At 44.1% G+C, this 25,322-nt stretch overlaps 1 protein-coding gene across 1 annotated transcript in view; it reads left to right on the top strand.

The window, feature by feature from the left end:
- The first annotated feature begins 1,356 nt into the window (after positions 1-1,356).
- LOC124550969 (lipase 3-like) overlaps positions 1,357-25,322 on the top strand; it is a 78,443-nt gene continuing 54,477 nt past the window's right edge. Inside the window, exons 1-2 of the mRNA XM_047125788.1 lie at positions 1,357-1,512; positions 17,702-17,906. Coding sequence (XP_046981744.1) covers positions 1,411-1,512; positions 17,702-17,906 — 307 coding nt within the window. The 5' untranslated portion in view covers positions 1,357-1,410. The remainder of the gene's footprint in view (positions 1,513-17,701; positions 17,907-25,322) is intronic.

The raw sequence follows: 25,322 nt of genomic DNA, 5'->3' as shown, positions 1-25,322 counted from the left end.
ATGTTGTCGACCCACCTAACTTGTACACTTGGCGAATGGGTAAAAAGATTCTTCTACCTTGCCCGATTTAGGTTTTCTTGTGGATGTAATAATCACTCCAAAAAAAGTGATGAAAACATAAGGGTTTGTCACATAAACTGAAAATAAAAAGTTAAAATTTTCGATCGAGGGAAGATTTGAACCAAAGCCCTCTAGTTCCGCAGCTGTTCACGCTAACCACGGGATCCATGGCTCTCCTCGTCTCACACTGCTCCTTAATATTGCCTATATTGCACATTGACGACCCAGTTTGTATATTTTGCTTATTTTATCATAGTTCCACACAACTTCTTCCTGTTTTCTCGATCGATCTGTGTTCAGTTTTTCAAGGCCTATGCACTGTGCCAACTTATAACTAAATCTGAGGGGGGTGCGATGGGGAGGTTCCCTTGTTAGTAAGCAGGAGGTCCCGTGTTCGAGTGATGATCCAGCACACATTTTCACCCATCGCTGCTGATTCTGCATAAAGTCCCGATGCAGCTGATATCATTAGTTCCTCTTCTTTCCTTTCTCCCCCCTCCACCTTGTCCGCACCTCGTCTAGGGGCTAGCGTTGCTGCGTCTGCATCACGGGGTCCTGGGGTCGATTTCCGGCCGGGTAGGGGAGTTTCTCTGCCTGGGGACTGGGTATTTGCGATGTCATCATTTCATCATCATCATTTGTGAGAGTGGCTAGATTGGATTGTGAAAAGAAAATGGACTGTGCAAAAATTGGCACTTGGTACGGGCGCTGATGACCGCGCAGTTGAGCGCCACACGAAACAAACATCATCATCATCAACCCCTCCACCTTCAGTTTACATAATGTGCATCACAGCTGCGGATTGCCCGTGGTGTCTGTTCTTCTGGACATGTCCGGAATCTGGAAATAATCAGCACTCTCCTTCCATCTACTCGCTCTGCTCTCTGCGCGTGACAGTGGGCTTCCATTGCACTCTTAATGTTGACACCATAGGTTGTAATTTCACCGAATGGGAAAAAACCACGCTCTTGTACTCTTTTTATTTGGTTATCGTGAGCAGTCTTGTATCACGTGGCAGCGAGACTTGGTTACCTTACGCAGTTCACAAATAGTTTGAAGTGCGTGCTATCACCGATAGTGCGTGAAGAGCTCGAGAGGCGTGAATGGGGGGGGGGGGGAGGGGGGAGGGGGGAAGGGAGCAAACTGTTGAGATCCTATCTTAGTGGGCGCCACTGATAACATCGACCAGCTTCCGCCAGGAGAAAAACAAACAGCTATTCATCTCGAGAGGGGTCGATCACGGGCTAGCGCGAGATAAAGCAGAGCGCACTACTTAAAGCGGGCTGTTGGCGACGACAACTGCGCACTCGTCGCGGTAATTTTCTGGCGGCTGACTCTGAGCGGCAGACGATGGCTGCAGGTCTGGCGACCGCGACACTAGCGCTGTCGCTTCTGGCGGCCACCGTGGCGGCCACCCCGCTGGACATCAACGAGGACATCCGTCTCGACACCGTGAGTCTTTCCCCTCTCGCCTCTTTGCACATATGTTTGTATCGTCCGGTCTCCTTTTCTTTGTTGTATACAGTATCGGCAGATACAAACAGGGGTCTTCAAGAATAGTCCACAAATCGATATCTAGATATCTAGGCGGGCAACAATATTCTCGATTTTTTTTTTCTTTTTTAATTTCATGCTAGACTACTAGGGTCCTCCACCTACCACGTGGGCCGTGGTTCTCTAATCACGAGGAGAACTTGCCCCCCTTCTAACAGCCGTGTACCGCAAGTCTCTAGAGGAACGGAGGGTTCCAAATGATTGGAAAAGAGCACAGATAGTCCCAGTCTTCAAGAAGGGTCGTCGAGCAGATGCGCAAAACTATAGACCTATATCTCTGACGTCGATCTATTGTAGAATTTTAGAACATGTTTTTTTCTCGATTATCATGTCGTTTTTGGAAACCCAGAATCTACTATGTAGGAATCAACATGGATTCCGGAAACAGCGATCGTGTGAGACCCAACTCGCTTTATTTGTTCATGAGACCCAGAAAATATTAGATACAGGCTCCCAGGTAGATGCTATTTTTCTTGACTTCCGGAAGGCGTTCGATACAGTTCCGCACTATCGCCTGATAAACAAAGTAAGAGCCTACGGAATATCAGACCAGCTGTGTGGCTGGATTGAAGAGTTTTTAGCAAACAGAACACAGCATGATGTTATCAATGGAGAGACGTCTACAGACGTTAAAGTAACCTCTGGCGTGCCACAGGGGAGTGTTATGGGACCATTACTTTTCACAATATATATAAATGACCTAGTAGATAGTGTCGGAAGTTCCATGCGGCTTTTCGCGGATGATGCTGTAGTATACAGAGAAGTTGCAGCATTAGAAAATTGTAGCGAAGTGCAGGAAGATCTGCAGCGGATAGGCACTTGGTGCAGGGAGTGGCAACTGACCCTTAACATAGACAAATGTAATGTATTGCGATTACATAGAAAGAAGGATCCTTTATTGTATGATTATATGATAGCGGAACAAACACTGGTAGCAGTTACTTCTGTAAAATATCTGGGAGTATGTGTGCGGAACGATTTGAAGTGGAATGATCATATAAAATTAATTGTTGGTAAGGCGGGTACCAGGTTGAGATTCATTGGGAGAGTGCTTAGAAAATGTAGTTCATCAACAAAGGAGGTGGCTTACAAAACACTCGTTCGACCTATACTTGAGTATTGCTCATCAGTGTGGGATCCGTACCAGATCGGTCTGACGGAGGAGATAGAGAAGATCCAAAGAAGAGCGGCGCGTTTCGTCACAGGGTTATTTGGTAACCGTGATAGCGTTACGGAGATGTTTAATAAACTCAAGTGGCAGACTCTGCAAGAGAGGCGCTCTGCATCGCGGTGTAGCTTGCTCGCCAGGTTTCGAGAGGGTGCGTATCTGGATGAGGTATCGAATATATTGCTTCCCCCTACATATACCTCCCGAGGAGATCACGAATGTAAAATTAGAGAGATTAGAGCGCGCACGGAGGCTTTCAGGCAGTCGTTCTTCCCGCGAACCGTACGCGACAGGAACAGGAAAGGGAGGTAATGACAGTGGCACGTAAAGTGCCCTCCGCCACACACCGTTGGGTGGCTTGCGGAGTATAAATGTAGATGTAGATGTAGAACACGGCAACTGTCATATCCCAGAAACTTGGCTCAGTGGAAGAGGGGTCAAAATCGGCGAACACGTGTTTCGACTAATCTGTAGATATTCGATTGTTGTTGGGAAAACGACAGTCATAATTGATGCTTTACGTGCCTTTTAGAGAGTAAGCAGTTCAACCGAGGTGGTACCACAAAGCTTAGAGTGGCGGCTTAACACTTTTGCGCCCAGTGTTCGAAACCAGATAATTCTTTTTGTTTTCCATTTACACTGTGTGATAAGAAGTATCTGTACACCCCCAAAAACATACATTTTTCGTATTAGTTGCATTTTCCTGTCAGGTACTCCACATCAGCGATCTCAGTAGTCATTAGACATCGTGAGAGAGCAGAATCGGGCGCTGCACGGAACTCACGGACTTCGAATGTGGTCAGGTGATTGGGATTCTCTTGTGCCACAGGTCTGTACGCGAGATTTGCACACTCCTAAACCTCTCTACCTCCACTGCTTCCCATGTAATAGTGAAATGGAAACGTGAAGGGACACGTACAGCACTAAAGCGTACAGGCTGACCTCGTCTGTTGACTGAAAAAAACCTCCGACAATTGAAAAGGGTCTTAATATGTAATAGGCAGACATCTATCCAGACCGTCACATGTTGTTGTTGTTGTGGTCTTCAGCCCTGAGACTGGTTTGATGCAGCTCTCCATGCTACTCTATCCTGTGCAAGCTTCTTCGTCTCCCAGTACCTACTGCAACCTACATCCTTCTGAATCTGCTTAGTGTATTCATCTCTTGGTCTCCCCCTATGATTTTTACCCTCCACGCTGCCCTCCAATACTAAATTGGTGATCCCTTGATGCCTCAGAACATGTCCTACCAACCGATCCCTTCTTCTGGTCAAGTTGTGCCACAAACATCTCTTCTCCCCAATCCTATTCAATACTTCCTCATTAGTTATGTGATCTACCCATCTAATCTTCAGCATTCTTCTGTAGCACCACATTTCAGAAGCTTCTATTCTCTTCTTGTCCAAACTATTTACCGTCCATGTTTCACTTCCATACATGGCTACACTCCATACAAATACTTTCAGAAACGACTTCCTGACACTTAAATCTATACTCGATGTTAACAAATTTCTCTTCTTCAGAAACGCTTTCCTTGCCATTGCCAGTCTACATTTTATATCCTCTCTACTTCGTCCATCATCAGTTATTTTGCTCCCCAAATACCAAAACTCCTTTACTACTTTAAGTGGCTCATTTCCTAATCTAATACCCTCAGCATCACCCGACTTAACTCGACTACATTCCATTATCCTCGTTTTGCTTTTGTTGATGTTCATCTTATATCCTCCCTTCAAGACACCATCCATTCCGTTCATCTGCTCTTCCAAGTCCTTTGCTGTCTCTGCCAGAATTACAATGTCATCGGCGAACCTCAAAGTTTTTATTTCTTCTCCATGGATTTTAATACCTACTCCAAATTTTTCTTTTGTTTCCTTTACTGCATGCTCAATATAGAGATTGAATAACATCGGGGAGAGGCTACAACCCTGTCTTACTCCCTTCCCAACCACTGCTTCCCTTTCATGTCCTTCAACTCTTATATCTGCCATCTGGTTTCTGTACAAGTTGTAAATAGCCTTTCTCTCCCTGTATTTTATCCCTGCCACCTTTAGAATTTGAAAGAGAGTATTCCAGTCAACATTGTCAAAAGCTTTCTCTAAGTCTACAAATGCTAGAAACGTAGGTTTGCCTTTCCTTAATCTTTCTTCTAAGATAAGTCGTAAGGTCAGTATTGCCTCACGTGTTCCAGTATTTCTACGGAATCCAAACTGATCTTCCCCGAGGTCGGCTTCTACTAGTTTTTCCATTCGTCTGTAAAGAATTCGTGTTAGTATTTTGCAGCTGTGACTTATTAAACTGATTGTTCGGTAATTTTCACATCTGTCAACACCTGCTTTCTTTGGGATTGGAATTATTATATTCTTCTTGAAGTCTGAGGGTATTTCGCCTGTTTCATACATCTTGCTCACCAGATGGTAGAGTTTTGTCAGGACTGGCTCTCCCAAGGCCGTCAGTAGTTCCAATGGAATGTTGTCTACCCCGGGGGCCTTGTTTCGACTCAGGTCCTTCAGTGCTCTGTCAAACTCCTCACGCAGTATCGTATCTCCCATTTCATCTTCATCTACATCCTCTTCCATTTCCATAATATTGTCCTCAAGTGCATCTCCCTAGTATAGACCCTCTATATACTCCTTCCACCTTTCTGCTTTCCCTTCTTTGCTCAGAACTGGGTTTCCATCTGAGCTCTTGATGTTCATACATGTGGTTCTCTTATCTCCAAAGGTCTCTTTAATTTTCCTATAGGCAGTATCTATCTTACCCCTAGTGAGATAAGCCTCTACATCCTTACATTTGTCCTCTGGCCATCCCTGCTTAGCCATTTTGCACTTCCTGTCGATCTCATTTTTGAGACGTTTGTATTCCTTTTTGCCTGCTTCATTTACTGCATTTTTATATTTTCTCCTTTCATCAACTAAATTCAATATTTCTTCTGTTACCCAAGGATTTCTACTAACCCTCTTCTTTTTACCTACTTGATCCTCTGCTGCATTCACTACTTCATCCCTCAGACCTACCCATTCTTCTTCTACTGTATTTCTTTCCCCCATTCCTCTTAATTGTTCCCTTATGCCCTCCCTGAAACTCTGTACAACCTCTGGTTCTTTCAGTTTATCCAGGTCCCATCTCCTTAAATTCCCACCTTTTTGCAGTTTCTTCAGTTTTAATCTACAGTTCATAACCAATAGATTGTGGTCAGAGTCCACATCTGCCCCTGGAAACGTCTTACAATTTAAAACCTGGTTCCTAAATCTCTGTCTTACCATTATATAATCTATCTGATACCTTTTAGTATCTCCAGGGTTCTTCCATGTATACAACCTTCTATCATGATTCCTAAACCAAGTGTTAGCTATGATTAAGTTGTGCTCTGTGCAAAATTCTACCAGGTGGCTTCCTCTTTCATTTCTTAGCCCCAATCCATATTCACCTACTATGTTTCCTTCTCTCCCTTTTCCTACACTCGAATTCCAGTCACCCATGACTATTAAATTTTCGTCTCCCTTCACTATCTGAATAATTTTTTTTATTTCATCATACATTTCTTCAATTTCTTCGTCATCTGTAGAGCTAGTTGGCATATAAACTTGTACTACTGTAGTAGGTGTGGGCTTTGTATCTATCTTGGCCACAATAATGCGTTCACTATGCTGTTTGTAGTAGCTTACGCGCATTCCTATTTTCCTATTCATTATTAAACCTACTCCTGCATTACCCCTATTGGACTGACCAGAAGTCTTGTTCCTCCTGCCACCGAACTTCACTAATTCCCACTATATCTAACTTTAACCTATCCATTTCCCTTTTTAAATTTTCTACCCTACCTGCCCGATTAAGGGATCTGACATTCCACGCTCCGATCCGTAGAACGCCTGTTTTCTTTCTCCTGATAACGACATCCTCTTGAGTAGTCCCCGCCCGGAGATCCGAATGGGGGACTATTTTACCTCCGGAATATTTTACCCAAGAGGACGTCATCATCATTTAATCATACAGTAAAGCTGCATGCCCTCGGGAAAAATTACGGCCGTAGTTTCCCCTTGCTTTCAGCCGTTCGCAGTACCAGCACAGCAAAGCCGTTTTGGTTATTGTTACAAGGCCAGATCAGTCAATCATCCAGACTGTTGCCCTTGCAACTACTGAAAAGGCTGCTGCCCCTCTTCAGGAACCACACGTTTGTCTGGCCTCTCAACAGATACCCCTCCGTTGTGGTTGTACCTACGGTGCGGCTATCTGTATCGCTGAGGCACGCAAGCCTCCCCACCAACGGCAAGGTCCATGGTTCATGGGGGGGGGGGGGGGGGGGACCATCACATAGAAATTCCGAAATGCATCAGATTCCACTGCAAGTACTATGACAGTTAGGCGTGAGAAAATTTTAATAGGCGAGCGGCTGCTCATAAGCCATACATCACGCTGGTAATGCCCAAACGACGCTTCGCTTGGTGTAAGGCGCGTAAAAATTGGACGATTGAACAGTGGAAAAACGTTGTGTGCAGCGACGAACAGTGCTACCCAATGTGGCGATCCGATGGCACCGTGTGGGTATGGCGAATGCCCGGTGAACGTCATCTGCCAGCGTGTGTAGTGCCAACAGTAAAATTCGGAGGTCGTGGTGTTATGGTGTGGTCGTGTTTTTCATGGAGGGGCTTGCACTCCTTGTTGTTTTGCGTGGCACTATCACACCACACTCCTACATTGATCTTTAAAGCACCTTCATACTTCCCACTGTTGAAGAGCAACTCGGGGATGGCGATTGCATCTTTCATCACGATAGAGCACATGTTCATGATGCACAGTCTGTGCCGGAGTGATTACGCAACAATAACATCCCTGTAATGGACTGGCCTGCACAGAGTCCGGACCAGAATCCTATAGAACACATTTGGGACGTTTTGGAACGCCGATTTCGTGCCAGGCCTCACCGACCGTCGTGGATACCTCGCCTCAGTACGCCACTCCGTGGAGAATGGGCTGTCGTTCCCCAAGAAACGTTTCACCACCTGATTGAACGTATGCTTGCGAGAGTGGAAGCTATCATCAAGGCAAAGGGCGGGCCAACACCATACTGAATTCCAGCAATACCGATGGAGGGCGCCACGAACTTTTAAGTCATTTTGAGTCAGGTGTCCGGATACTTTCGATCACATAATGTATCTACTCATGACTGTAGAAGATTACAACGTGAATTTTTTCCAGTGTATATTGAAATAATGTCCTTATTCGCCTACTAATTCCATGAAGGGTGAATCAAATAAAAAGAGACAATAAATGAATATAAAAGTTGTTTGCACTTGTTATCGGTGAAATTCCTATAGTGTATTTTCGTTCATAACCAATTGCAAGCGACAGTTTTCTGAAAAGTGTTCGGTTATGTGGTTTTTCCGCGAAATTATTGCTAAGGCATGAAATCTTCAGTAATGTTAACGACTTTTCTTTCCAAAGAGTCCACGTGAAGAAATGTCGCTGCGGCAAAGCTGCCTTCGCGCGATGCCCATTGTGTTCGGAATTTATATGTTTCGAACGTTTCTACCGGCGGTATAATCCAAGGAAATGCACCAAATTTTTCTGAAGAATAATCATAAGAGTAAAATATAAGAATTAAGAGATGTAAGAATGGAATGTAAGAACAAAACATTGTAATCCCTGAAAATATACACACATATGCACTGAAGCGCCAAAGAAACTAGTATAGGCATGCGTATTCAAATACGGAGATATGTAAATGGGCAGAGCACGTCGCTGCGGTCGGCAACGCTTATGTAAGACAAGTATCTGGCTCAGCTCTTACATCGTTTACTGCTGCTACAATGGCAGGTTATCAAGACTTAAGTGAATCGCCGCACGAGCGATTGGACACAGCATCTCCGTCACGAGCGATTGGACACAGCATCTCCGTGGTAGCAATGAAGTGGGGATTTTCCCGTTCGGCCATTTCACTGGTGTACCATGAATATGAGCAATCCAGAGAAACATCAAATCTCCGACATCGCTGTGGTCGGAAAGAGACCCTGCAGAACGGGTCAACTACGACTGAAGAGAGTTGTTCATCGTCAGAGAAGTGCAACCCTTCGGCAAACTTTTGCAGATTTCAAGGCTGGGCTATCGACAAGTATCAACGTGCCAACCATTCAACAATGCATCATCGATATGTGTAGCCTTGATGACTGCACGACACAAAGCTTTATGCCTCGCCTGGGCCCGTCAACACCGATATTGGACTGTTGATGATTGGAATCATGTTGCCTGGTCAGACGAGTAGTTTCAAATTGCATCGAGTCGATGGACGTGTACGGGTATGGAGACAACCTCATGAATCCATGGACCCTGCATGTCAGCAGGGGACTGTTCAAGCTGGTGCAGGTTCTGTAATGGTGTGGGGCGTGTGTAGTTGGAGTGATATGGGACCCCTGATACGTCCAGACACGACTCTCACACGTGACACTTGCGTAAGTATCCTGTCTGATCACCTGCATTCATTCATGTCCATTATGCATTCCGACGGACTTGGAAAATTCCAGCAGGACAATGCGACACCCCACACGTCCAGAATTGCTATTCAGTGGTTCCAGGAGCACTCTTCTGAGTTTAAACACTTCCACTGGCCACCAAACTCCCCGGATATTATTGATCATATCTGGGATGCCTAGCAACGTGCTGTTAATAAGTGATCTCCATCTTCTCGTACTCTTACGGATTTAAGGCCAGACCCGCGCGATTCGTCATGTATATTCCCTCCAGCACTACATCAGACATTATGCAAGTCCATGCCACGTCGTGTTGCGGCACTTCTGCGTGTTCGCGGGGGCCCTGCACGATATTAGGCAGCTGTACCAGTTTCTTCGGCTCTTCAGTGTATTAAATGTATGACACTTATTGTGAAACCTTGTTCTACTTTTTAAATCAATATAATGCCCTTGTATTCCCCATTTTTCTACAGAAATGGCTAGATAAAGGAATCATGTCAAAAAATTAAATAACAACTGTCGGGATGCGACGATCGAGGCTGAGCTTACCGCACGCAAAGCGACTTCCATATTACGTCGAAAACTTTGACGGCCATTTTCTCAGAAACGGCGGAGTATCTACGGATAAACGGAGTCACGTGTTCTCTTATTTCGGCCCTTTTTCCATCGATCGAAGTTTCTGGGTAATGGATTGATGGCACTTGTTGTGTTCTCCTCGACCCAACTACGCAGCTGAGGCCTCTGGTTCCGTTGCTCATGCAGAACTACTTGAAAGTTGGGTCACGTGGAGATCTTTTGTCCTCTGTCCTTGCATAAATGGCAGGAATGCATGATACTCCAAGTAGGAAATTATAACGGAAAAGAATTTTGGTTTAACAAGAGCGATAAAAGGAGAAGATATGGCAGCTTGTGTAGTAAAGGCCCCTTCAGTTGCGCTAACCTGGGAGGAGGTCTCGAAATGTGACATCCCTGTGCAGTGCCTCCAGAGTTTAGGTACTGTGGTATGTTGGTACCTGGCGCCTGGTACAATTACCAGGCACACTAGGTTATACGGTGTACTAGATCGGTGCAAAAGTTCGTAGAGCTTTCGCTTAGCATCGTGATATTCCATTTGCTAGGGGTTTAAAAAGGTCCGGCCTGGTCTAGGTGTAGCATCTTTGATTCATAATCAAAACGCCTTCGGTCCCGGGTTCGATCCCCGCCACTGCCTAAATTTTGAGAAATAATCAGCATTGGCGGCCGAAGACTTCCGGCATAAGAAGTCAGCCTCATTCTGCCAACGGCCTTGTCAAAGAGGGCGGAGGAGCGGATAGAGGTTCAGGGCACTCTCTTGTCCTAGGGGTGGGAAATTGCCCCTAAAGGCGGAAGAATCAGCAATGATCAACGACATGAGGATGCAGAAGGCAATGGAAACCACTGCATTAAAGACACGTAACGTGTATCCACAGGACATGTGGCCTGTAATTGAAGAAGTGTCATGATGATCTCTCCATTGGCAAAAGATTCCGGAATAGTCCCCCATTCGGATCTCTGGGAGGGGACTGACAAGGGGGAGGTTACCATGAGAAAAAGATTGAATAATCAACGAAAGGATAACGTTCTACGAGTCGGGGCGTGGAATGCCAGAAGCTTGAACGTGGTAGGGAAACTAGAAAATCTGAAAAGGGAAATGCAAATGCTCAATCTAGATATAATAGGGGTCAGTGAAGTGAAGTGGAAGGGAGACAAGGATTTCTGGTCAGATGAGTATCGAGTAATATCAACAGCAGCAGAAAATAACAGGTGTAGGATTCGTTATGAATAGGAAGGTAGGGCAGAGGGTGTGTTACTGTGAACAGTTCAGTGACCGGGTTGTTCTAATCAGAATCGACAGCAGACCAACACCGACAACGATAGTTCAGGTATACATGCCGACGTCGCAAGCTGAAGATGAACAGATAGAGAAAGTGTATGAGAATATTAAAAGGGTAATGCAGTATGTAAAGGGAGACGAAAATCTAATAGTCATGGGCGACTGGAATGCAGTTGTAGGGGAAGGAGTAGAAGAAAAGGTTACAGGAGAATATGGGCTTGGGACTAGGAATGAAAGAGGAGAAAGACTAATTGAGTTCTGTAACAAGTTTCAGCTAGTAATAGCGAATACCCTGTACAAGAATCACAAGAGGAGGAGGTATACTTGGAAAAGGCCGGGAGATACGGGAAGATTTCAATTAGATTACATCATGGTCAGACAGAGATTCCGAAATCAGATACTGGATTGTAAGGCGTACCCAGGAGCAGATATAAACTCAGATCACAATATAGTAGTGATGAAGAGTAAGCTGAAGTTCAAGACATTAGTCAGGAATAATCAATACGCAAAGAAGTGGGATACGGAAGTACTAAGGAATGACGAGATACGTTTGAAGTTCTCTAACGCTATAGATACAGCAATAAGGAATAGCGCAGTAGGCAGTACAGTTGAAGAGGTATGGACACCTCTAAAAAGGGCCATCACAGAAGTTGGGAAGGAAAATATAGGTACAAAGAAGGTAGCTGCGAAGAAACCATGGGTAACAGAAGAAATACTTCAGTTGATTGATGAAAGGAGGAAGTACAAACATGTTCCGGGAAAATCAGGAATACAGAAACACAAGTCGCTGAGGAATGAAATAAATAGGAAGTGCAGGGAAGTTAAGACGAAATGGCTGCAGGAAAAATGTGAAGACATCGAAAGAGATATGATTGTCGGAAGGACAGCCTCAGCATACAGGAAAGTTAAAACAACCTTTGGTGACATTAAAAGTAACGGTGGTAACATTAAGAGTGCAACGGGAATTCCAGGTGGAAAGAATACACTGAAAGCCTCTATGAGGGTGAAGATTTGTCTGATGTGATAGAAGAAGAAACAGGAGTAGATTTAGAAGAGATAGGGGATCCAGTATTAGAATCGGAATTTAAAAGAGCTTTAGAGGACTTACGGTCAAATAAGGCAGAAGAGATAGATAACATTCCATCAGAATTTCTAAAATCATTGGGGGAAGTGGCAACAAAACGACTATTCACGTTGGTGTGTAGAATATATGAGTCTGGCGACATACCATCTGACTTTCGGCAAAGCATCATCCACACAATTCCGAAGACGGCAAGAGCTGACAAGTGCGAGAATTATCGCACAATCAGCTTAACAGCTCATGCATCGAAGCTGCTTACAAGAATAATGTACAGAAGAATGGAAAAGAAAATTGAGAATGCGCTAGGTGAGGATCAGTTTGGCTTTAGGAAAAGTAAGGGGACGAGAGAGGCAATTCTGACGTTACGGCTAATAATGGAAGCAAGGCTAAAGAAAAATTAAGACACTTTCATAGGATTTGTCGACCTGGAAAAAGCGTTCGACAATATAAAATGGTGCAAGTCATTCGAGATTCTGAAAAAAGTAGGGGTAAGCTATAGGGAGAGACGGGTCATAGACAATATGTACAACAACCAAGAGGGAATAATAAGAGTGGCAGATCAAGAACGAAGTGCTCGTATTAAGAAGGGTGTAAGACAAGGCTGTAGCCTTTCGCTCCTACTCTTCAATCTGTACATCGAGGAAGCAATGATGGAAATAAAAGAAAGGTTCAGGAGTGGAATTAAAATACAAAGTGAAAGGATATCAATGATACGATTCGCTGATGACATTGCTATCTTGAGTGAAAGTGAAGAAGAATTAAATTATCTGCTGAACGGAATGAACAGTCTAATGAGTACACAGTATGGTTTGAGAGTAAATCGGAGAAAGACGAAGGTAATGAGAAGTAGTAGAAATGAGGACAGCGAGAAACTTAACATCAGGATTGATGGCCACGAAGTCAATGAAGTTAAGGAATTCTGCTACCTAGGAATAACCAATGACGGACGGAGCAAGGAGGACATCAAAAGCAGACTCGCTATGGCAAAAAAGGCATTTCTGGCCAAGAGAAGTCTACTAATATCAAATACCGGCCTTAATTTGAGGAAGAAATTTCTGAGGATGTACGTCTGGAGTACAGCATTGTATGGTAGTGAAACATGGACTGTGGGAAAACCGGAACAGAGGAGAATCAAAGCATTTGAGATGTGGTGCTATAGACGAATGTTGAAAATTAGGTGGACTGATAAGGTAAGGAATGAGGAGGTTCTACGCAGAATCGGAGAGGAAAGGAATATGTGGTAAACGCTGATAAGGAGAAGGGACAGGATGGTAGGACATCTGCTAAGACATGAGGGAATGACTTCCATGGCACTAGAGGGAGCTGTAGAGGTCAAAAACTGTAGAGGAAGACAGAGATTGGAATACGTCAAGCAAATAATTGAGGACGTAGGTTGCAAGTGCTACTCTGAGATGAAGAGGATAGCACAGGAAAGGAATTCGTGGCGGGCCGTATCAAACCAGTCAGGAGACTGATGACCAATTAAGGGTTTAATTATAGTCTCATTTTTTATTTGTAGTTCACTGTTGCTTTTATACATGTTGTCATTTTGTCATTTGGGAATGGTGAGTGGAGATGTGGACGCTAGAAAATGGAGTACCAAGTGGAGAAATAAAAACATTTGCGACATATTCTTATGTTTGCGTTCAATAAAGGGGTGACAGGAACGGAGGCAGCTAGAAAGATATGCGTCTTGTCTGGGGTGAATGCCATTGAGGGAGCAGGCAAGAAAATGGTTTTCTCGTTTTAAGGAAAATCATTCCGACGTTAGTAACCCTTCGGGGTCTGATGAAGAACGTTTAAACGCATTAATCCACAATGAGATACTTCAGTATACTCGAGAACTGGCATATGTGATGAACGGCGATCATTCCACCATCGTGCAACATTTGTATGCAATGGCGAAGGTTCAAGATTTGAGTGTATGGGTACCACATGCTCTAAGCCAAAATCACGAAAATCAGCAGGTGGCCATATATGCATCTCGGCTTGGTCGTCATCAAATGGTTTGCGAACAACACCAACCATTCTTATCCTGTATCGTTACTGGTGAAGACAAATGGTGTTTTATGCGAACATAACGAAAAACAAGGAATGACTGAGCCCAAAAAAATCAGCAATCACTCGTACAAAGACATTCGCACATCCACAAAAGAGTGTTCTGCATCTGTTGGAACAGTGACCGTGTCGTGTACTACGAATTGCATCACTGCTGATATTTTATGATGATGTGGATGATATTTGGTTTGTGGGGCGCTCAACTGCATGGTCTTCAGCGTCTGTACAAAGTCCCAATTTTTTCACAGTCCAGTTATTTACACAGTCCAATCTAGCAACTGTCACAAATGATGATGACCGTGGTGATGAAACGATGAGGACAACACAAACACTCAGACAGAGAAAATCACCAACCTCGCCGAGAATCGAATCTGGGACCCCGAGTTCCAGAGGCAACAATGCTAGCCACTAGAGCACGATCTGCGGACGCTGATATTTTTTGTGGACAACTGAGACGCCTCGCAGACGCAGTCCAAGGAGAACGACCAGGAAGGCTGCGTGAAGTGACGCTACTGCACGGTCACGCCCACCCGCATTTTGCTAGAGTGACAGAAAACACTACACACGTTGGGTTGGGAAATCGTTCCGCACCCACCTTATTAACCTGCTCTTGTATCCTCAAATTTTCACTTTTTGCGCTGTCTATCAAACAACCTTCAGGGAACCTCCTTCCTGGATGAAAATGTGTGCCACACATGCCTCGTCGAATTCTACGCTTCAAAACCACATAATTCCTATAGTCGCGGAATCGAAAAGTTAACCTAGCACTGTCAGACTGTTGTAAATGGTGAAGGAGAAAATATTTATTGATCAGTGAAATCTCTGCTATGTCTGTCTGTTGCGTTTATTAAAATTATGGAAAACCCTATACACTTGGGTACCAACCTAATACGTGCTGTATGCGCCACATGTGACAAAGGATTACTACTGTATTGTTTATTTCTGTATTTAAATCGCTCAAAAGAGGAAAGGCCGCTGGACCTGATGGGATACCAGTTCGACTTTACACAGGGTACGCGAAGGAACTTGCCCCCCTTCTTGCAGCGGTGTACCGTAGGTCTCTAGAAGAGCGTAGTGTTCCAAAGGGTTGGAAAAGGGAACAGGTCATCCCCGTTTTCAAGAAGGGACGTCGAACAGATGTGCAGAATTATAGACCTATATCTCCAACGTCGATCAGTAGTAGAATTTTGGAACACGTGTTATGTTCGAGTATAATGAATTTTCTGGAGACTAGAAATCTACTCTGTAGGAATCAGCACGGGTTTCGAAAAAGGCGATCGTGTGAAACCCAGCTCGCACTATTCGTCCACGAGACTCAGAGGGCCATAGACATTGGTTCCCAGGTAGATGCCGTGTTTCTTGACTTCCGCAAGGCGATCGATATCGTTCCCCACAGTCGTTTAATGAACAAAGTAAGAGCATATGGACTATCAGAACAAGTGTGTGATTGGATTGAAGAGTTCCTAGATAACAGAACGCAGCATGTCATTCTCAACGGAGTGAAGTCTTCCGAAGTAAGAGTGATTTCAGGTGTGCCGCAGGGGAGTGTCGTAGGACCGTTGCTATTCACAATATACATAAATGATCTTATGGATGACATCGGAAGTTCACTGAGGCTTTTTGCGGATGATGCTGTGGTATATCGAGACGTTGTAACAATGGAAAGTTGTACTGAAATGCAGGAGGATCTGCAGCGAATAGACGCATGGTCCAGGGAATGGCAATTGAATCTCAATGTAGACAAGTGTAATGTGCTGCGAATACATAGAAAGAAAGATCCCTTATCATTTAGCTACAATATAGCAGGTCAGCAACTGGAAGCAGTTAATTCCATAAATTATCTTGGGAGTACGCATTAGGAGTGATTTAAAATGGAATGATCATATAAAGTTGATTGTCGGTAAAGCAGATGCCAGACTGAGATTCATTGGAAGAATCCTAAGGAAATGCAATCCGAAAACAAAGGAAGTAGGTTACAGTACGCTTGTTCACCCACTGCTAGAATTCTGATCAGCAGTGTGGGATCCGTATCAGATAGGGTTGACAGAAGAGATAGAGAATATCCAACGGAGAGCAGCGCACTTCGTTACAGGATCATTTAGCAATCGCGAAAGCGTTACGGAGATGATAGAAACTCCAGTGGAAGACTCTGCAGGAGAGACGCTCAGTAGCTCGGTACGGGTTTTTGTTGAAGTTTCGAGAAGATATCTTCACCGAGGAGTCAAGCAGTATATTGCTCCCTCCTACGTATATCTCGCGAAGAGACCACGATGATAAAATCAGAGAGATTAGAGCCCACAAAGAGGCATACCGCCAAACCTTCTTTCCACGAACAACACGAGACTGGAATAGAAGGAAGAACCGATAGAGGTACTCAAGGTACTCACCGCCACACACCGTCTGGTGGCTTGCTGAGTATGGATGTAGATGTAGATGGAGAGACCGAGAAACGACGGAAAGGCTTCGTCCCGCCGTAGCCCTCAGTGGTGCACAACCCCACAACAGGCAACAGCAGTCCACCCACCCGTCCGCCGCCTCACACCGAACCGAGGGTTATTGTGCGTTTCGGACCCAGTGGACTCCCGCCCCCCGGCCGGGAACGTCTCATACCAGACGAGTATAGCTTCAAATGTTTGCGTGGTAGAGTAATTATGGTGCAAGCGTACGTGAATACTGTTTGCGCAACGATCGCCGACATAGTGTAACTGAGTCAGAATAAGGGGAACCAGCCCGCATTCGCCAAGGTAGATGGAAAACCGCCTTAAAAACCACCTACAGGCTGGCCAGCACACCGGACCTCGACACTAATCCACCGGGCGGATTCGTGCCGGGGACCGGCACGCCTTCCCGCTCAGGAAAGGGATTACTATTAGTGGACCATAATATTACTACACCTGGATGTGACAGCGATTCGGTCGGCTCATGTGTTTACTTGTCCACCTGAAGCTCATCAGAATGTGCCCTGCCGTTTTAACGACCAGATAACTTTCTCGTGATGCTATTAAGAGTTCCATAGTACATAGGAGACTAGAAAGAATTGATGAGATTTTTGTTTACTGTAATGTTATCGCACGTTTCCGTTAATGGCCACTGGAGGCCAATTTCAATAATATTGTGGTTGGGTAGTATTGATATGCGTTGTGTATCTATTGCACAATATTACTGACTGTCTATGGGCAGCTTTACAAACGTTTCAGTCTTTGTATTATTGAAATGCACTGAGATGAGTTCTGGGATGGCGATATGCACATATACAGATGGCGGTAGTGTCGCGTAATCAGATAATTAATGTGACTTTGGCCGCACGACGAGAATTAACAGACTTTGAACGCTACTTTCGTGGATCACCTCTGCTATCCTTACTGTAGCTCGCTGTTACTTGCGCTTTCTTCTGTGCATTTGGCACAGTTTGTTTGTACTCTTACTGTTTTTAGTCGTTTCTGTACTTCCGTGTCTTTGCAGGGTGAACTGCTGGTGAAGTACGGGTACCCGGCAGAGCGTCACTACGCCACTACGGGAGACGGCTACGTGCTGGGCATGTTCCGGGTCCCGTCCAGTCCCAAGGCTCGCGCCAGAGGCACCGCCAATGGACACCCCGTCCTCGTCATGCACGGACTCATGTCCAGCTCTGCCGACTGGGTCATCATGGGGCCCGACAAGGGCCTAGGTGGGTCACTGACATCTACATCTGCATCTACACTTCATAAGCTAGCACATTGAGTACCAAATATATTTTAATTTATTAAATTTCTTGATTTCTGAACAAAACATGAAATTTTTTGAAAAAAATATGGTTGAATGTTAAATGTTTCGTGGAATGGTTTGCCTACTATACTACTGGCCATTAAAATTGCTACACCAAGAAGAAATGCAGATGATAAACGGGTATTTATTGCACAAATATATTATACTACAATTGACATGTGATTACATTTTCACGCAATTTGGGTGCATAGATCCTGAGAATCAGTACCCAGAACAACCACCTCTGGCCCTAATAACGGCCTTGATACGCCTGAGCATTGAGTCAAACAGAGCTTGGATGGCGTGTACAGGTACAACTGCCCATGCAGCTTCAACACGATACCACAGTTCATCAAGAGTAGTGACTGGCGTATTGTGACGAGCCAGTTACTCGGCCACCATTGAGCAGACGTTTTCAATTGGTGAGAGATCTGGAGAATGTGCGAGCCAGGGCAGCAGTCGAACATTTTCTGAATCCAGAAAGGCCCGTACAGGACCTGCAAGATGCGGTCGTGCATTATCCTGCTGAAAAGTAGGGTTTCGGAGGGATCGAATGAAGGGTAGAGCCATGGGTCGTAACACATCTGAAATATAACGTTCACAGTTCAAAGTGCCGTCAATGCGAACAAGAGGTGACCGAGGCGTGTAACCGATGGCACCTCATACCGCCACGCCGGGTGATTCGCCAGTATGGCGATGACGAATACAAGCTTCCAACGTGCGTTCACCGCGATGTCGCCAAACACGGGTGCGACCACCATGATGCTGTAAACAGAACCTGGATTCATCCGAAAAAATGACGTTTTGCCGTTCGTGCACCCAGGTTCGTCGTTGAGTACACCATCGCAGGCGCTCCTGTCTGTGTTGCAGCGTCAAGGGTAACTGCAGCCATGGTCTCCGAGCTGATAGTCCATGCTGCTGCAAACGTCGTCGAACTGTTCGTGCAGATGGTTGTTGTCTTGCAAACGTCATCATCTGTTGACTCATTGATCGAGACGTGGCTGCACGATCCGTTACAGCCATGCACATAAGATGCCTGTCATCTCGACTGCTAGTGATGCGAGGCCTCTGGTATGCAGCACGATGTTCCGTATTACCTTCCTGCACCCACCGATTCCATATTCTGCTAACAGTCATTGGATCTCGACCAACGCCAGCAGCAATGTCGCGATATGATAAACCACAATCGCGATAGGCTACAATCCGACCTTTATCAAAGTCGGAAACGTGATGGTACGCATTTCTCCTCCTTACACGAGGCATCAACGTTTCACCAGGCAACGCCGGTCAACTACTGTTTGCGTATGAGAAATCGGTTGGAAACTTTCCTCATGTCAGCACGTTGTAAGTATCGCCACCGGCGCCAACCTTGTGTGAATGCTCTGAAAAGCTAATCATATGCATATCACAGCATCTTCTTTCTGTCGGTTAAATTTCGCGTCTGTTGCACGTCATCTTCGTGGTGTACCAATTTTAATGGCCAGTAGTGTAAGTCAGGGGTACATTTAAATGCCCCCGAATGTTCCTCGAAGTCAAGTACAGGAAATGTCCTGTTTACGATTTCGACCATCATGCAAAAGAGTGTTAAATGTTTACCTAACCTATTTCATTTCTTACTTTTGGACTCGTCATTTTACAAAGCAGCCGGCCTCGGTGGTCGAGCGGTTCTAGGCGCTTCAGTCCGGAACCGTGCGACTGCTACGGTCGCAGTTTCCAATCCTGCCTCGGGTATGGATGTATGTGATGCCCTTAGGTTAGTTAGGTTTAAGTAGTTCTAAGTTCTAGGGGACTGATGACCTCAGATGTTAAGTCCCATAGTGGTCAGAGCCATTTGAACCATTTCACAAAGCACTTGACGGCTTTCCTTCAAAAATCTTTATTCAAGAGATTGCTCAGAAATCATCGGCCTCGTCGTAGCTTACATACCTGCATTAACCACGTGTAAACTGCAGAAGCTAAATCTTGTTTTTCTGCAATTGTCAGGTAAACTCGGTAAGTTTACACTGAGGTCACAAAAGTCGTGGGATCAAGCCAACATCACGTCGGATTCCCTTCTTCCCGGTATAGTGCAGAAAATCAATGTAGCATGGACTCAGTAAGTTATTGAAAGTTTAATGCAGAAATACTGAGCCATATTCCCTCTAAAGCCGTCAATAATTGTGAAAGTGTGACCGGTGCAGGAATTTCTATTGCACCACCTGATTATGCCCCATAAATATTCGATAGGATTCATGTCGGGTGATTTGGGTGACCAAAACACTCGCTCGACTTGTCCAGAATATTCTTCAAACAAATTGCGAACAATTGAATCGGCAGTTGGAAGAAGAAAATAACTCCATAAACCTGTTTGTTGGGAAATTAAAAAAAAAAGCTGTATAACTTACGCATTTTTCATTGAACCGGAAATTATTTTTTATTGCACACACAGAACAACATTTCCATCTGTTTGCAGTGTTCGGACAGTTTCCAGGCGTTGTACTTTGACTCGTAAAATTAAAAAAAGTTGATGGATTTGTTTCCTTCTTCCAACTGATCGAAAATATGAGTAACAATAAAGAAATAAGTCAATAATGCTTTTCAAATTTTATTCAAAATTCTAAAAACATAACACTATAGGCTATTGGAAAAATGTATATAGTTGAAAAATTTAAAAGGGCATCAGTTATTTGACCCCCAACAATGCGCAGAAAGTTTTAGAGAAAAAATCTTGGACACAAAAATCACTCATAATGATCAGCTGGATCTGAGGTGGTGGGCCAGCTCATTAAGTCCTCGTAGAAGTCTCTCTTTTCTGTAGCTATGTAGGTGATTATCTTCTCATTTATGGGTATTTTTCCTGTGTATGCAATCACTGTAGGAAGCGTTATTTCATCCAGTAACTTTGGTTTTTGATGGACAAATCTTGTCTGAACGATGCCATCAATGAATTCGGAGGCTATTACAGAACCCTTCAAATCAGTTGAATATTGAAGGTGTTGGTATTTAGAAATACAAAACTTTGAATGTTTGTCAGTACTTTTCGTTGATTTCTTGAAGAACTTTCGCCATCAATCCTTATAGTTCACGATTTGTTGTGAAGTCGCCTTTCTCACAGAATATCCAGATTCTCTGGCTGTTTGTATCAACTCACAGTACTCGTCCGGACTGTATATTCTGTCCATTTTCCTATTCTTACGCTTGGCGGTACCAAAGATGCTATCACACTGCAGGAACGAATGTTCACGAACAGGAAAATATTGGTGAATTGGAGCAAAACGGCCAAGTGATACCAAGACAAGTAGAAACCTGACGACAGTATTATTCCGATTTTGTCCACCGCAAGCGTCGCTAAAGTTCTTTACAAGTTTCACTCATGTCCTGAATCTTCAACCAAAGTAAGCTACATACCTCATCAGGGCCTGTTTTAGCCACACCTTCTGGATATATGTAGAAATTTGCTGATCCTGTTTTCACATCATCGATACAGAAGAGCTACAACCAAAACTTTCTTAGGTAGAACATCTCTTGCACTGGAATTTTCGGCAGTGGAAGATTTTGCATATAGTCAAAGACGAGGCACCCTACTTCTTCTTTTTCATTGCGCAGGTGCTTCTTTTTGTTTGGAGTAAAATTTCTTGGCTCGACGTAATTGGACCATCTTTCCAGCGACTGCGACACGTTTTTGCGGTGTCGTTGAGAACTAGTGATTTGATCTTCGTTTCCAATTCCTCACATGTGCTACAGACGTCAATTTGGAGCCTCCCAAATCTGTATCCATGGTTCTCATTATAACATTTCCGATGGAAATCGTATTAGACGCTAAATGCGTAATGCGGATATTTCTCACAAAACAGGCTGTGTAAAGTTTTTATGTCCATCCCTTATTGCAGTAATGAGAATGGTGTATTGGGAACTCATTTATATGATCGTCAATAGCACCTAGTATTTGTGGAGGTAACTCATTACTCCTGTTCATATGGTTACCGCCCGTATCAATTGCAGATTTTCCAGAAGCAATTAAGGTAGTCAAACGGAAAAGCGCTTAATTTTTGATGGCTTATAAAACGGAAAATGCACTTCTACAAACTTGAATTCTTTTGTTGACATTATTCAGAACAAAGAAATCGAAAACGTTGTCTCGTTTCTTAGGGTTTTCGTTCTTTGAACGGCGGCCTCTGGATCACGTCTTATTATCAGACCCATTAGGAACGTATCTTGTTCATTTTTGTTTCGGCCATCATACGAATTACCTTGAAAATATTTCTCCTCTTCAGGAGGGAAGTTGTCTGTACATTTCAACTTGCAAGAACAAGAAATGTTGGTGTTTGATTTTGCAGGAATAATGTTACCTGTAGAGGTACTCACATATTGTTCACTAAGAAGACGCTGTCTCTTCTGTATTCACGTTTATAGCAGTGAACATTGCGGACTCCTTTTCTCTGCTTGTTTCTGAACGATGAAGCCACTTCAGAATCACTCTCGGAAATCGATGAAATTATGTAAGTATGTTGTAGTACGAAGAAATTCGTGATTAGTGAAATCTCTACACGAACACGTAATCATATTAACCATCTGTTTGCAAACTAACTAGTCAAAAAGATATTCAGCAGATGGAGCAAGAACGAACTTGTTCCTTGCCCTGCTGCAATGCATGGCAGTAGTTGGAAGACAGAAATAAATCCAGTCTTTGTTTACTTATTAAAACTTACGGAATATTGAAACCTGGTTTTCAACGCTTGATGGGTTGGTTGGTTTTCGTTCCTTTCTTTTACTCTATAGTTTCGTATACCCTTTCATGATTCGAATTCGGCAAAATCTCGATTTATTATTTTCGGTGTTTATTCCCTTCTTCCAACTACCGATTCAATTGTGGTCAGGCGACACGGTGCATTGTCATCCATAAAAAATTCCATCGTTGTTTGGGAACTTGATGAATGGCTAAAAACGAGTAGCCAAACATAGCCATTTCCAGTCAATGATCAGTCCAATTGGACTAGAGCGCCCAGCCCATTCATGTACTCTCGGCCACACCAGTATGGAGCCACCAGCAGCTTGGACAGTGCCTTGTTGGCAACTAGGTCCCATGGCTTCGTGGGGTCTGCACTACCTGGAACCCTACCATCAGCTCTTACCAGGTGAAATCTGGATCATCTGACCAGTCCACAGTTTTCCTGTCGTCTACGGTCCAGCCAATGTGGTCACGAGACCAGGAGAGACGCTGCAGACCATGTCGTGCTGTTAGCAAAGGCCCTTGCGTCGACCGTCTGCTGCCATAGCCCCTTAACGCCAGATTTCGCAATACTGTTCTAACCTATACGTTCGTCGTACGTTCCGCATTCATTTCTGCGGTTATTTCGGGCTGTGTTACTTGTCTATTAGCACTGATAGTATGCAAACGCCGCTGCTCTCGGTCGTTAAGTGAAGCCCGTCGGCCACTGCGTTGTCCGTGGTGACGGTGTAGTGCCTGAAATTTGGTACTCTCGGCACAATCTTGACACCCAGATCTCGGAATATTGAGTTCCATAACTACTTCGTAAATGGAATGTTCCATGTGTCTGCCTCCAACTACCATTCCGCGTTCTGTTAGTTCCCGTCGTGTGGCCGTAATCACGTCAGAAACCTTTTCAAATGAATCACCTGAGTACAAATGACAGTTCTGCCAGTGAATGGTCCTTTTATGCCTTGTGTACGAGATACTACCACCATTCGCATATGAGCTCTCCCATGACTTTTGCCACCTCTGTGTATAATGGCGCCTCTCTCCTTTGAATGTCCGATATTATCGCGTATCCAAATCCTTATTCTCGAGATAAATTCGATCCACTAGCAACTTTCTCCAGCTGGTCTATTCCTTTAACTTTTTCGGAAACACTAAGAACCAGGGCCGTACCGACGGGGTAGTGAGAAAGATCTCCACCAAGGCCGTGGACACTGAGAAAGTGCAAAAACTGACCGAAAAACAACAAAGGAAGTCGATTTAACAACTGCCCAGGCGAGGTACGTTAGCTCTGCTTCCCCTCCTGGTCCTGTCTTTTGTCTACGAGAAGAAGCCTTTCCCTCAGCCCGCGACTGTGAACACACGCGGGTGCCACAGCGTCGTCACAGTTTATGTAGAAGCAGTGCGATTCGTTTACTGATCATCCACTCATATTTTCAAATGGCTCAAATGGCTCTGAGCACTATGGGACTTAACTTCTGAGGTGATCAGTCCCCTAGAACTTAGAACTAATTAAACCGAACTAACCTAAGGACATCACACACATCCATGCCCGAGGCAGGATTCGAACCTGCGACCGCAACGGTCGCGCGGTTCCAGACTGTAGCGCCTAGAACCGCTCGGCCACTCTGGCCGACCACTCATATTTTACAACTGACTTAGCACGAGTTACTTCGTTTGCGTTTGCGTAACAGTCACAAGAAAAATAATTTTACAAACATATTTTGAACCTACTGAACAACTAATGTATTAAAGAGGCGTTTCTTTTTCTATGCAATTTTGATAAAGCCAATTTGTCTTGGAGACTGTTACACAGCTTTATTCGGTTTTGTTTACAAGTTGCATGATCTTGTAAGCTTCTCACGCTAATTAAGGTCACAGGAGCACGGTGTTTACCGAATGTACTTCTGACCAAAAAGCGATTCTGGTGGCTGGAGTCGGAGATCTTTCTTAGTCCTGCCTTTTGAGTTCTTGAGATGGCGTCTGCATAGAATGTTTCATCCTCTAGCACATACTTCTTTTTGTTTCTAACGAAAAACCCAGGCAACAAAGTCCATAGACTTAGCTTTAAAAATCGAGCGAAATACTTCCATAAAAAATTTTCATCCCCTATTTCACCCCTTTTTAGAAGTTGAATTTCGAAAAACACCGAAACACGTAATTTTCCAACCAAAGAACCAAATGTAATTATCGATAGATTTAGCTTTAAAATGCTTTCGTAATGCAATATTTCACAAAATTTTTCACTCCCTGTGTCATCACCTTAGGGGTTGAATTTACAAAAAGAATGACACACGTAGTTTTTTTATTTCTAACGGAGAAATCGATTACAAATTTTGATAGACACAACTTGAAAAATGCTTTCATAATCAACTACTTCCCTTAAAGTTTTCGTTCTCTATTCCAGTCCCTTAGAGCTTGAATTTCCAAAAACATTAAAACACGTTTTTTTAAATTTCTTACCAACAAACCAGATTCTAATTTCGCAGTTCTAGCTCCAAAATAGCGAAATATTTTGAAAGATTCCTTTCATCTCCTGTTTCATCTATTAGGGATGGAATTTCAAAAAATGCTTTCTTAAACGTCGCCTGCACTCAGGGAAATTTCCTTTTGCTACTGCGTAGCTACAGTATTGTTGGATCT

The sequence above is a fragment of the Schistocerca americana genome, chromosome 9, assembly GCF_021461395.2.
Source record: "Schistocerca americana isolate TAMUIC-IGC-003095 chromosome 9, iqSchAmer2.1, whole genome shotgun sequence".
NCBI classification, from domain to species: domain Eukaryota; kingdom Metazoa; phylum Arthropoda; class Insecta; order Orthoptera; family Acrididae; genus Schistocerca; species Schistocerca americana.
This window is presented reverse-complemented; position numbering and strand designations above follow the sequence as displayed.